This window comes from Sardina pilchardus, chromosome 4 (genome assembly GCF_963854185.1).
Source record: "Sardina pilchardus chromosome 4, fSarPil1.1, whole genome shotgun sequence".
Taxonomy (NCBI): domain Eukaryota; kingdom Metazoa; phylum Chordata; class Actinopteri; order Clupeiformes; family Clupeidae; genus Sardina; species Sardina pilchardus.
The window spans coordinates 6,051,583-6,064,261 of NC_084997.1; the positions used below are offsets into that span (position 1 = coordinate 6,051,583).

A 12,679-nucleotide genomic window follows, 5' to 3' on the forward strand; every position below is an offset into this window, starting at 1 on the left:
TCCCCCACTCATGACTATTTATCTTTATTGGGTTCTTATCAGACATTGGCTGACATCATAGGTGCATTTCAGGTATAAAAAGCCTTTCAGCGTCTCACTTCTGTGACAGCACCAACAGCAACATGGGCTCGGATTCCGATTCAGGATCAGGTTCAGATTCTTCTACATCAGGTAGCCTACTTCTTTTCACTATTTTGATTCCTAAAATACCCAATAGGACCAACTGTTTTCTCATTACAGTATGCTCTTGTTTCCAGTTGGACAATATGGAAATGTTATGAAGATTAAAACCACTGGGGCATCAGCAGCAACTGCCTGTGAGGATGGTGACAAAAAGATATCTGGTAAGACGACAAATTGTCTTTTTTACTACAAACTGAAACTGGTAAGTATTTGTATAATACTTGAAATTAGTCAGACTCTCAGTGAATCAAGCGTTCTGATGTATTCTATGTCCTGAACTGCAGGTAGGCGTGCCTCCCGCCAGCTGGCTAAAACAGATCTCCAGAGGATGAACAGCTACAAGGACACCATCATAAAAGTGGGACGTGACACCGGTGTGGATCCAGCTGTTATTGCTGCAGTCATATCCAGAGCATCTCGGGGTGGGTCAGAGTATGTACTGGTGAATGGTTGGAGTGCCAATGGTGATATGTTTGGATTAATGCAGGTGAGCCTATGATTCACTTCACAAAAATGAATATGTAATATTGTGAATTTGAACATCTGTTGAAGATATGTGATAGTACGCACAAATGGGATGCTGATTGGTTTACCTTATTGTTCCAGATCGCCAAACAGTGGCACACTCTGCGGGGTGACTGGGACAGTGAGGAGCATATCAAACAAGGCACAGGCATCCTCACTTATTCAATAGGAATTATTCAGAACAAGTTTCCCAAATGGACCAAGGAAGAACAGCTCAAAGGTATGTGTTGCAATATATATCCATAAGGACACAACAAACAAAGGCTAAAAGGTAGTCAGGTTCTCTCGCTAGGTCAGAGTTTGTGTAGAAAAATAAAGAGTATTTCTGATATAAGTGCTCAGAGATATGATCTCCACACAATCAATCAATAAGCTAGCATGACCACAGGGTCTGTTGTCTGAGGTGGCATTTCCCTATAAAGCAAGGGTATTATAGTCAGTCGTCAAGCAAATCTTTAGTTATCAAACATAATTTTAGTTCTTAACATATAATTATATAACACTATATCACTCTGCGTGTGTGTGTGTGTGTGTGTGTGTGTGTGTGTGTGTGTGTGTGTGTGTGTGCGTGTGTGTGTGTGTTGTCATGTCACTCAATGGTCCATTTCTACGCAGGTGGACTTGCAGCTTACAATGCTGGAGCACAGAATGTCCATGATGAGTATGAAAAAGTGGATGAGAACACCAGTGCGAAGGACTACTCCAATGATGTGGTGGCCAGAGCTAAATACTACAGAAAACATGGCTTCCATGTCTAAACCGGCCTGTATTGCTCACGCTTATGCAATTAACATAGTGCTCATGTTCATTTTCATATGGACACATTATTATGTGCAATGCCACATTGTTAACAACCATGTACATGGCTGTGTTCAAAAATAAATGACATCACTATGAAAACAGCCCTCTTCAGTCATGATTGGTTTCTGTGTATCAACTTATTAGCAGGGTTGAAGAGTAACATAAATTCGTATAAAGTAAATATTAGTTACTTAGGTGAAAAATATGGAATTAAATGACAGTTTCTGATACAAATGTTAGTAAATTCAGAGGTTTACACCTGCATCTATTCTTTTTGGTAGAGCTTTAATGCTATCAGACTTTAAAAGTTTGTGTGATACATTGCAGATTTGGCCCCATTTGTTTAGAATATCCGCTCAAGTTTTTGAGTATTTTTTATTGTTTCACTTGCATTCACTTGCAAACCTCTATGTCTCTTCTCTATGTAATAATGTAATTTCCGCTACATTTTATGTTTTCTACCACACTATGTAATTTCCATCACAACACATATGTTTAAGTTAAACAGAAATAAGATATACAGATTTGGAAAATTAATACATTTAATGTTTGGTGTGTGTGAGATATTTAATTAAATACATATGTTTCTTTGAGAAAGCCAATCAGTGTGTTCTTTGCTTCCAAGCCCAGCAGCACAGACTTTGAGATTGTGTTTCCAGGGAGTCGATTTTAAGGCCTCGCCCAAAGACTGTGTAGTGTATGGTGTCGCCATAGGCAGATCATAAGTTCAACTTCTTGAGAGTGTGCTCTCAAAATAAGAAGTGAAATACAGAGCATTTAATTTTATTAATCTTGATCAGGAGCGTTATCATGACAACACCTTGGTTATCTAATTTTTGACAAGGGCCTGGAGGACTGATGGACGACTAGACCGCTCAAAACGTTGTACTCATAATGTCCACTAGGGGTGCTGAAGGCCGAACAGGGGTTGGGTGCTAAGCCTAGGGCCATGGTTACTTTGGGAGAATCAATAAAATGAACCTACAGAGTTCCACGTGCTTAGCACCTGCCTGCATGATCATGAGTAGGTGTGTCTAAACATTTGACTGTTGGTGTAGGCCTAACTGTATGTGCTTGTGAATGTAGATTACAGTAATGTACTGGACTGCATTGGACTGCAGTATATTAGTGTCTTGAGATATGTTCATATTGGCCAATTAGCTCGTGTCATTTTGAATGGCAGTGTTTTGAAATGGCAAACATGTGACTTTATGTCTATGCAGAGAACCGTGTTCAGTGCTCTAAAAAGTGCCATTTTGAATTGAAAAATATGCAAGCAGTGTTGAAACTTTTTGTATGTTTTTGTGCAAATAAATTCTCAAGAGCCAGTGATCCCAAATGACAAGCGATTGTATTATCTTTGCAAAGAGAGAGAATGATACAACACAAAATGGTTCGCACCAGACTCTGATGCGTTATGACTGCTGTCTCTTTTTATATGTGTTTACACAAACAGAGTCTGGCTGTACTTTGCCACATATTTTCTCATGGCTTAAGACCTCAATACTTCTTACATATGTTGGCTCATTTTCTAAGACATCTTCAAAAACGTACACCTTGTCCATTCTTTGCAATTGATTGCATGGGCAGTGCAACAAAGCTTTTGAACAGAATAATAAACATAATCTAAGGTTCATGCTCAATATAAAATAGCAGTTAAAACTTTCATCTCCCATGATTATATTTTGCAACACATAACAGCTTTTTCAGATTAGCAGTATATAGAAATACATGTTTTAAAAAATGTCTCCAACTAGCAGAAAATGTGTTTAGACTTTTGGAAACTTGAGAAGGGCTAGGTTTTGTTCTCTGTGTGTCAGTTTAAATAATTGTGCTATGCATGCCATTTTAGTCTGCAATTGGAAAACACTGGTCATGTATGATATCTTCAAAGGACATGAGGTGGGCAGGACTTATCTCATAGACACACAGCTGCTTTTTTAACATTGATTAGATATGTAGGCTAGTATATTTGTGAATATTCTTGTGATAGTCTACACTGATGAAGCTTGCTATGTGACTGCACAGAATACAGCAGGGCTACACACATCTCAAATATGTTGTCTTCCTGCCAGAGCCTTCCTGTTTACATGGGGGGAAATGACTCAGTTTTCCTGTAGACTTATATTGTTTGTGTGACTCAGTGCTTTCACTTTCTGTTGAGGAGCTACTCTTGCAGTCATTAGAATCATTTTTTGTGTCTTCATTGACAATTGAGGAGGTATTGAGAGACAACTCTTCTGGACACGGAGGTAAGATGGATCTAAGGGGTGATGGCTAAGGGGCAATGAGTGTGAGCTCATAGCAATGTTGTGTGGAGTGAGGGTAGAATTTATTTTAGAAGAAAATAAAGTTATTGAAATGAACAAGTCAAAATATCCAATACAATGTTCAATGTAAGGGATCAGAGATCAAGATTCACAAGAGGGACTCTTAAAATAAATAAATAAACTCAATTAATCAATAAATAAATCAATCAAGCTTTATTTATAGAGCACCTTTCATGCAAAATGACATTACAAGATGCTTAACCATAAGATGAAAAATATCTAAGAAGTATAAAAGGAGATAATGTAACAATAATTAATAATAATAATAATTCTAAACATAGCTACAAAGTGCTTTATACAATGGCAAGAATAATGGAAATGTATCTTTAAAAAAACCCTACAATAATTAGACAGTATACAAGGCGATACAAAACCAAAACCAGACAAAACAAAGAGGAAAGGAACTATTCAACGTATCCAACTCCAACTCATTGTCCATGACAGGGTGGAGGTGCATTAGTGCGGCATGGGCATTTTGCACATCTGGCAAGGCACAATCAATTCTGAATGGTTTTGAGAAACATATAATGTCATTTAGACATGATCTTTCCACGAATAATCAGGAAGGCTCATATCTCAGCAACAATTTCACGTATGGAAATAGAAATAAGCATATCTCAGTTAGATTCTAGATTTCTATTATTTTTTTGTAGTGAGTGCTACGTTTGCCGTGCTCTTCATTCTCCTATTTTGTCTTCCTGCTCTGCCTCTGCTCCCCTCTCATTTTATTTCCAGTGTTTTATTTCCGATGTTCATCGTCCAGAGGCTGCTGGATGTATAGAAGCAATTGCTTCTAGACAGTACACATTTATTGCTGGTCACTAGAATTTAATCTTGCACTGTTGCACTGTTGGACTTATTTGCACTACCAACTTCACACACACCTCATACTTCATACTGGATCACAGTACCAATCCTCAGTACATTCATGCACATCTTTATCGCTAGTGTTTTACTGCTCCTTTAGTCATGCTGATTGTTGATTTGTTGATTTGCTTTGTATTTTCCTGTTTACATTGTAGTGTATGCAGTGGCGATTCTAGAGATTTGTAACAAGGGTGGCCCTAGTGGGGCACTGGTTAATTCAAGGGTGGCATCTAGATAAACAGAAACAGGCTCAAGTTGTTAAATTAGCACACATGCATGAGTAAAACCATGCACCAAGCACCATACTCATAAATTGAAGGACAAAGAAGGACAAAGACCATACTCTCACATCAAATGTCTTTGTAATTGGATAAAATGTCAAATACAGTTTTCAGCTCATTTTCAGCTCTGAACAAAACCCGTTCAGTAATTAGGCCATTTGAGCAAAAGTGGAAGTGTGAAATGTTTTTTTGCCAGTGGTTCTTAACTGGTCTGGTTTTGGAACCCATAATTTCACAAGTTCATAAAGTTGTGACCAACTATATATATTTAGCATTCAGGCCAACGAATATGGTGAGGTAGCCTACATAAGACACGCAAAGTGCCTGGCCTATTTGTGTGGAAAATGCAGATGTTTGGCATCACATTTGTGAAGTCTTTAACTGCTGATATTACCTCAAAGTACTACTCGTCAGGTTTGTCTTTGACAGGGGTGCGTTGTTTCCAAGTGGCACTTTAGTTTGGATGGTTTTATGCTCTCATGTGCACCCTACACTGTCTTATTTTGTCCTCAATTTAAGTTAATCACATTCTATCTTACTGCATACTTTTATAGAATTAGCTCCCTAACATTATATCTAACATGACATGTCACATAAACATTGTCTATGTCCATGCCATGGCAATGGCTGACATAGGCTATGAATAAATGTTATCAAAATAATGGGCCAATGATAGATCTGATCAGGTAGCATTTTAAGTTGCCGATTTTTAATTTCTTTTTAGCCACAAGCTCCGCGACCCATCACTCAGATCAGTACCACAACCCACTTTTGGGTTCCAACCCACCAGTTAAGAAACACTGGCCTAAGCTTTAAACTTTCCACAATGTCAATATTACATTAGGGTAGTAGACTATTTACAATACAACATAACAATACAACAGTGTCGGCTGAGTAGGTAGAATAGGCAGATATAAAAAATTGCCTGCATTACGTGATTCTACAATTGCAATACTGGGTTTTGTGTGTGTAATAAGATAAATGGGCACTGGCAGATGCGATAGGTAAATATATGTTTTTGTGTTAGCGCAAGCAGTAGCCTGTAGGCCTATTGTAAACTCACATGCTAAAAACAATAAGCCATGTAGCCTATAACTGCAAGCATGTTTGCTAGATTGCTTATATTTCTGAACCCTGATATTTCAAACTAGTGTGCTGCAAGTGCATCAAGAAATTTCTCGCCTTTGACTGTTAATGGCGAATAGTAGACTACGATTTTGGGGTGGCACCTGGGGTGGCCAATTGAATCTCAAGGGTGGCCTGTGCCACCCGGAGCCACCCTTCTGGCTACGCCCCTGAGTGTATGTTGTGTGTGGTATCTTAAGCTGCTGGGACCTTGAATTTCCCCTTGGGGATCAATAAAGTATCTATCTATCTATCTATCTATCTATCTAATGGTCCAGAGGAACGATTTTGGTGTCCTGCCAGAAACACCTTGCACACTTCCCAGATCTTCCATGCAGCTAACCTGAATCTCTGCAGTCAATCAATCAATCAAAATGGAGATACAGTCACACAGTTGCTGTGACTGCTGATGACTCCCAGTGGAACAGTGAACATGTGTGTCACTGATGCATTACCTGCTGTGACTCTCGAGTTAAATTTCCTTGGAATACACTTTGAAAGAGAGCTCCTGTGCCTTTAAAAACCCTTTTGTGAACTTTATTGTCATCTGTCCCTACATTTTTGCTGCTGTTGAATTGTAGCAAAAAATAAATGATAATAAAAGAAATAATGAGTCAGTAAGCTTATCTCTCATTTCTTGTTTTTGTCTGTATTTTGCAGAGGAGATAGCAAAAGGAACTCTTTGGTCGAAGCACTCTGGTGAGTCTCATTAATAACTTTTAATACATCATTATTGATATGAAGCAAGATTGTCTATTGCTATTTCTGTGTCATGAATAATGAAATCTTTACTTTATAGACTTATAGACAACACAATGAGCGTAACAGATGCACTGAGAAAGGCATTGGATAACATCAGCAATGAGAATTTCAAGAGGTTCAAGCATCATGCAATGGAAGAATGCAAGATTAGTCGCGTCAAACTTGAGGAAGCTGACCGTGATGACACAATAAATGTCATAATACAAAATTGTACTGAAAACCGTGCTGGTCAGATTTTCATTGAAATCTTAAGCAAAATGTGTCTGAACCAAAATGCTGAAGAGTTGATGAAGGAACTCTCACAACATTCGAGTACAGGTATGAGTATTTCTCAGGTTAGAAAACAAACTTGGCTGAAAAATGAAAAAGGACATTATTGCACATACTGTATCTACAGTACATGATAAGATGATGGCGCATAATGGTTTAATTTACAGACAAGACGTAGCAGGACCTCAAACACTTGAGATCTAAAATGAGACGATCATTTAGTAAAAAAGAGCACACAATATACTACATTTTGTGCACAATAGTAAAATCCCAGGCTGTATCTCCGTAAATCTGTCATTTTGTTTCCAGCTCGGCATGGAGATGTTATGAATACTACAACCACCAGAGCATCAGCAGCAACTGCCTGTCAGGATGGAGAAGAGATCTCTGGTAAGATGTCATAGCAGACTGAATAGGCTACACCATGCAGACTAAAACCCCAATCAGTCAACAAAATGGCCTCCACCAGCCAATACAAATTAAGCAGCCAATAAATGCCTGTGTGGATTGCCTGATGGAATTTCAAACAAATAACCCATGTACAAAGAGCCCCTGCCCCCTATAGTCTAAAGAGAGATGACTGAGCTATAGCTGATTTAATGAGTAGTATTAGTAGTATTTATGCCACTGAGACCCCCACCTCTCCATACCCACAATTTTGTTCTGCACAATGCCTCTAATGAAATAATCCTTGGTTCATGCTTGAATAATACATACAGTAGCATGTTCCTACACTTTTTGCTCAGAATAAGATAGACTATACTGACTCCATCAGATAACACACTCCTCACCATGCTTTCGTATACTATGAGGGGTGAAAGTGACAAAAAATAAATTGAAAGTAGTTGGGCTAGTCTATGGGCTAGGGGTCCACATGACCACATGGCATAGGCTACATTGGCCATCACCTATGCAGAAAGTAGTCAATACTAGGTAAAGTTATTGCTTATAGCGCTGCCTGCTATAAGACATTTGAATGTGCTTTTTCTTGTATGTTGAATGTGTGTGGTGACTGTGTCTTAAATCTTTGATATAGTTGTTGATTAGGCCTATGGCAAAGTTCAGATGTGTAGACCTTTGTTGGCTGTATTAGCTGGTGTCTTTGGGTATTCTGAAACACCCCTGGGCTATTATACATTGGTTTGGTCCAATTACAGGGGTGCAATCAGGCCCTATTTAAACCCATGCCTGTAGTTGCTGGAGATGGCGCTTGCTAACATGCCGAAGCTAATCTACACGGCCTTGACCCCCTGTTCCTGTGTATCTCCCTAAAAGGAGATCTAGGTGGGCGTGGCCAGGTTACTTTATTTCAGCCTCTTGCAATTCCGTGCACCACCATTTAACTCATCTAACAACAGCATCACAAGTTTGGGTTTAGATAAATGTCTCAAATCAGCTATATGTAATTTTGAGCACCTGCTAGGCTCATGATGATTATTACAGACTATGATGGTGAGAATAGAATAATTTCTCTTAAAATTCTTAGACATTTGTGTGGGGTTTTTTATTTTAATATTTTGGAGAGTTACAGTATGTGACTATAAAAAACCCACACATACAAAGTAGGATGAACTCTTTTCTCCATTTTTCCAGTTGGACGCTATGGAGATGTTATGAAGATCGAGACCACTGGAGCATCAGCAGCAACTGCCCGTCAGGATGGTAACAATGAGATCATTGGTGAGATGGCATGTAGTCTTTCATGCAGACTGAAAACTCCACGGGACACCATGTCTAATAGCTTATGCATTTTGTGCTTGAATAATGATTTTTCTTTTATTAGTTTAGCTAAACTCTTAGGGGGAGTTTCTCATAAATATTAAGCCTAGACCTGCACTGAAAAGTGTTTTGTAGGATTATGCTTGAACCATGTATGAGAAACTAGCCCTCAGTGCTTTGACCATTTTGATAAACATCCTTAACTGCAGGTAAGCCTGCATCCTTTGAGCTGGCTGAAACAGATCTAGAGAGGATGCATGAGTACAAGGACACCATCATAAAGGTTGGACGTGAGACCGGTATGGATCCAGCCGTCATCGCTGGCATCATATCTAGAGCATCTAGAGCAGGTTCAGAGTATGTAATGGTGGATGGGTGGAATGCCAATCAAGATACTTTTGGACTAATGCAGGTGAGCCTGTAACATACTTTGAAAAGTAAATGTGTAGAAATATCATGCATTTGAACTTCTTTTGTGGACATAACGATATGTAGTTTTCATAAACGAGATGCTGAGTGGTTTACCTGATTGTTCTAGATTGCCAAACAGTGGCACAAACTGAAGGGTGACTGGAACAGTGAGGACCATATCAGACAGGGCACAGGCATCCTCACTTCTTCAGTAAGAGACATCAAAAAAAGATACCCTAAATGGACCAAGGAACAGCAACTTAAAGGTATGCATTGGTGATAACATGCATTTTCATGTATAATACTCTAACAGGGGTGATCTGTTTACCATGGGTGTACAATAGTGTGAATCACCTTTGTCTAGTCCTTCAGGAGCCTTGGAGAAATATGGTGAATAACTCAGTCTATTGAGAAATAGTCTAAAGCACAAAGTATTAATACCCATCAGTGGTGCTTTTTGTTGAATACATTTCAATAGTTTTATTTGCCTCAAAACAATATATTATTCAGTTTGCAAAACGGTAATGGGCCGGGTGATCAGGTAGGAGTTGGAAATCTGTTGGCCCTCTCCCCTATAATGAAAATGCATAATACATTGAATAAGTGTTTTTTAAGTTATGTGAATGGGCACACACACACACACACACACACACACACACACACACACACACACACACACACACACACAGATCGACAGACCAACAGACAATCAGACAGATCCAATTACATACCGTCTGCTCCCTAGTGGAGACAAAGGTAATCACAAGAGACTTTCTAATAATGAGAAACCTTCAGAGGGCAGTCATGTACACACTGTATTAGCTTCCTCTTGGGTGTAGCTGGATGTTTGGATTTAGGAGAGATGAGATGCCATCCATGAGGTGACATAAGTTCTCCTCAGATCACATGACTTATTTACACATTCCTCACCTGAGATTTACTGCATCTGCACTAGTTACAGTGATAGCTGTCAAGTGTCCATCTGTCAGTCATGATTCACTGGCGTGTTTAAGGGCTTGTAACGTTGGACATACTTCATACTGTTCCCCTGAAGCACAAGTCTTTGTTGGGGACTATAAAAAGGATTGGTGTTCATCAAAGGGCAGGCTGACTGACCTACTGAGTGAAAGGATAGGCCTATGTGAGGCCCCACAGGGTGTCTTCTCTTGTTGCATGGTGCATATAGTGGGCACCTCCGTCTCATTCTCAGTACTGTAAATCTGTAAAGAAATGTCCTGCCTCTTATCATGAAGGCTACAATGTCTTATACATATTACATTACTTTTCATCTGATCCATCATGACCAGTTAGAGAGTGGAGACGGTGGCTCTCTTAGGTTCCTGTCCTCTTATCATCTATGTGTAATTTGTAATATGTAATTGATAAGATATTATAATGTGTCTTGCAAAATTGAGAGTCACAGTGTAGGTTTATTAGAATGTTGCAGAGTTGAATATTTGTTCCCCGTGACAATTTTGTCGGATGGTTTCTAAGTCACTGGACAAATCTGTTCGGTCCGTAAGCTGGACATACACTGTGCGATTTTTTCAATCGCGGTATTCTGCTGCTGCTCATAGCCTACTGTACGAGTGAATTCGCAGGGGCAGCTCACGATTCCTGTTCTCACACTACACGATCCGATGGTCGGATGCGATTTGACTGCTCACACTGTAGCCTACGTCCATATCGCAACTCGTCGGACTCTTTTATCTGGAACTTTATCAGCTGTGCTGCCATGCTGCTCCGTGTTGTCTAATTGCTTTCAGTGTTGCCAGGTCACGTGAGGAGAAATACGCAGCAGGTCTCTGAAAATAAGCCATAATAAACATACAACCCCAAAAGGCTATCGCATCCCCTTCCCGAATCCCTTTTACATTTCTGGGGTGGTCAGAGGAGCCTACAGTGAGAGTCGACGCAGCTGTTCAAAATGCCCCCTGTGTAAGTAGGCTAGGCTATAGGCCTACAGTACGTGTAGGCGCTGCGTGCAACTAACTTCACACAAAATCAAGCCCAAGTCACTTAAAATAAGCAGACTATGGCAACACCGTTTGTTTTGTTGTCCGTATCTGTGTTCGCGCATGTGTAGTGTGACAGGTTGAGGTAGCCTAAATCGGCTCAAACAGTGCTTCAGCAGTGCGATAGACTCACGAGGGGCGACCAGGATTTCAAAAAAGTTTGATATTCTCCCGATCGATCGGGAGGTGGTCGTGAGGTGATAATCGCTTCTCGTTACCACGTATACACGATGCGAGACGCACGACTGAGCCAAAATTCGGCCCGATCCCCAAAATAGTCGCACGACTCAAAAATCGTGGCAAAATGGGCCAAAAATCGCACAAAATCGCACCCAGCTTAAGTCTGGATGGGAGACGATCAGGGCAAATTGATATAACTGCAGGTCTGTTGGAGGACTGCTTGACTTTTTGATCACTCAGAGGATTATAATGTGATCACCACACTGCCAATCGAACAGTTTGCTTTTTATAGCCCAGTGGCTTCATCAAGCAAATTCCCAGTTAATTAACTAATGTCACTTGTAGGCCTATCATTTGAGTTTCACTATGTCACCATGGATCTTGTAACTCAGTGTCACATTTCTTTACTTCAGGTGGGATTGCTGCTTACTGTGCTGGACCACAGAATGTCCCCGCTGACTATGAAAAGGTGGATGAAAACACTTTTGCGAAGGATTACTCAAATGATGTGGTGGCCAGAGCTCAGTTCTACAGAGAACAAGGCTTCCACCTCTAAACCTGTCGGCTGAACTAACCTTTGTTTGCAGGAGTAAGAAATAAAATGAGTTAAGTCTAAGTTTGAGTATGAGTCTAGTACTTATAGTATGCTACATTTTTCTGAAAGAACAGTTGTTATGAAATACTAGATTATTGAATAAAGACATTCTAACAATGTCCATGCTGTCGAGTCAGATTAATGGATCTTTCAGCAACCATTTGTTCACTCAGAAACAGTAAACCACATACGCACATGTGGGTCTAAAAATAAAACCGTAATCTTTTCTTTTCTTTTTTTTAAGTACCCCCCCCCCCCCCCCTAATTTATTACAAAAAGTGAATCTTTCATATTTTGTAGATTCAGAGTAAAATATTCCCTGACATTTTTCTTTGAGTGTAAAAAAATCAGTTTGTCAAAATATTAGAATAGGATACATGTAACACAGAAATTGTAGCCTAGAAATCTAGATGTGCTGTAGGCCTAGCAACTCTCCGTTGACTTAGGAGATTAGGCTACCTGAGTAAACTTCTCTTGGGTAATCACATCGTGTAGCAACCCAGTCTCACATTTAATCGTGTCACTAGCACGTTAATTAATCTATTGGTACGTGTTGTGTAACACGTTTCCTTGCTTAAAAATGTGTTCGTGTCACTGTCATGTTGTGTTAACGAG

At 39.7% G+C, this 12,679-nt stretch overlaps 2 protein-coding genes across 3 annotated transcripts in view; both read left to right on the top strand.

Annotated features, from left to right (window-relative positions):
* Positions 1 to 241: 241 nt before the first annotated feature.
* On the top strand, positions 242 to 1,466 carry LOC134077977 (lysozyme g-like). The gene is made up of 4 exons (XM_062533609.1): positions 242 to 344; positions 468 to 670; positions 790 to 928; positions 1,324 to 1,466. Exons 1-4 carry the CDS (start codon positions 242 to 244, stop codon positions 1,464 to 1,466), a joined length of 588 nt encoding a protein of 195 aa, XP_062389593.1.
* Positions 1,467 to 3,521: 2,055 nt separating this feature from the next.
* The window catches only part of LOC134078131 (lysozyme g-like), a 38,654-nt gene continuing 29,496 nt past the window's right edge, over positions 3,522 to 12,679 (top strand). Inside the window, exons 1-8 of one of the 2 annotated variants that reach the window (XM_062533818.1) lie at positions 3,522 to 3,761; positions 6,773 to 6,811; positions 6,912 to 7,192; positions 7,454 to 7,534; positions 8,738 to 8,824; positions 9,073 to 9,275; positions 9,402 to 9,540; positions 11,883 to 12,173. In XM_062533818.1, the coding sequence (XP_062389802.1) occupies positions 6,928 to 7,192; positions 7,454 to 7,534; positions 8,738 to 8,824; positions 9,073 to 9,275; positions 9,402 to 9,540; positions 11,883 to 12,025 (918 nt within the window). In that variant the 5' untranslated portion in view covers positions 3,522 to 3,761; positions 6,773 to 6,811; positions 6,912 to 6,927 and the 3' untranslated portion in view covers positions 12,026 to 12,173. Of the gene's footprint in view, positions 3,762 to 6,772; positions 6,812 to 6,911; positions 7,193 to 7,453; positions 7,535 to 8,737; positions 8,825 to 9,072; positions 9,276 to 9,401; positions 9,541 to 11,882 lie in introns of those variants that run through there. The other variant, XM_062533819.1, reaches the window with a different exon arrangement.

Coding starts and splice junctions, on each gene's coding strand:
- LOC134077977 (XM_062533609.1), top strand. CDS start 242: ATGCTCTTGTTTCCAGTTGGACAATATGGAAATGTTATGAAGATTAAA. Junction 345..467: donor TGGTGACAAAAAGATATCTG/GTAAGACGACAA, acceptor CCTGAACTGCAG/GTAGGCGTGCCTCCCGCCAG. Junction 929..1,323: donor CAAGGAAGAACAGCTCAAAG/GTATGTGTTGCA, acceptor ATTTCTACGCAG/GTGGACTTGCAGCTTACAAT.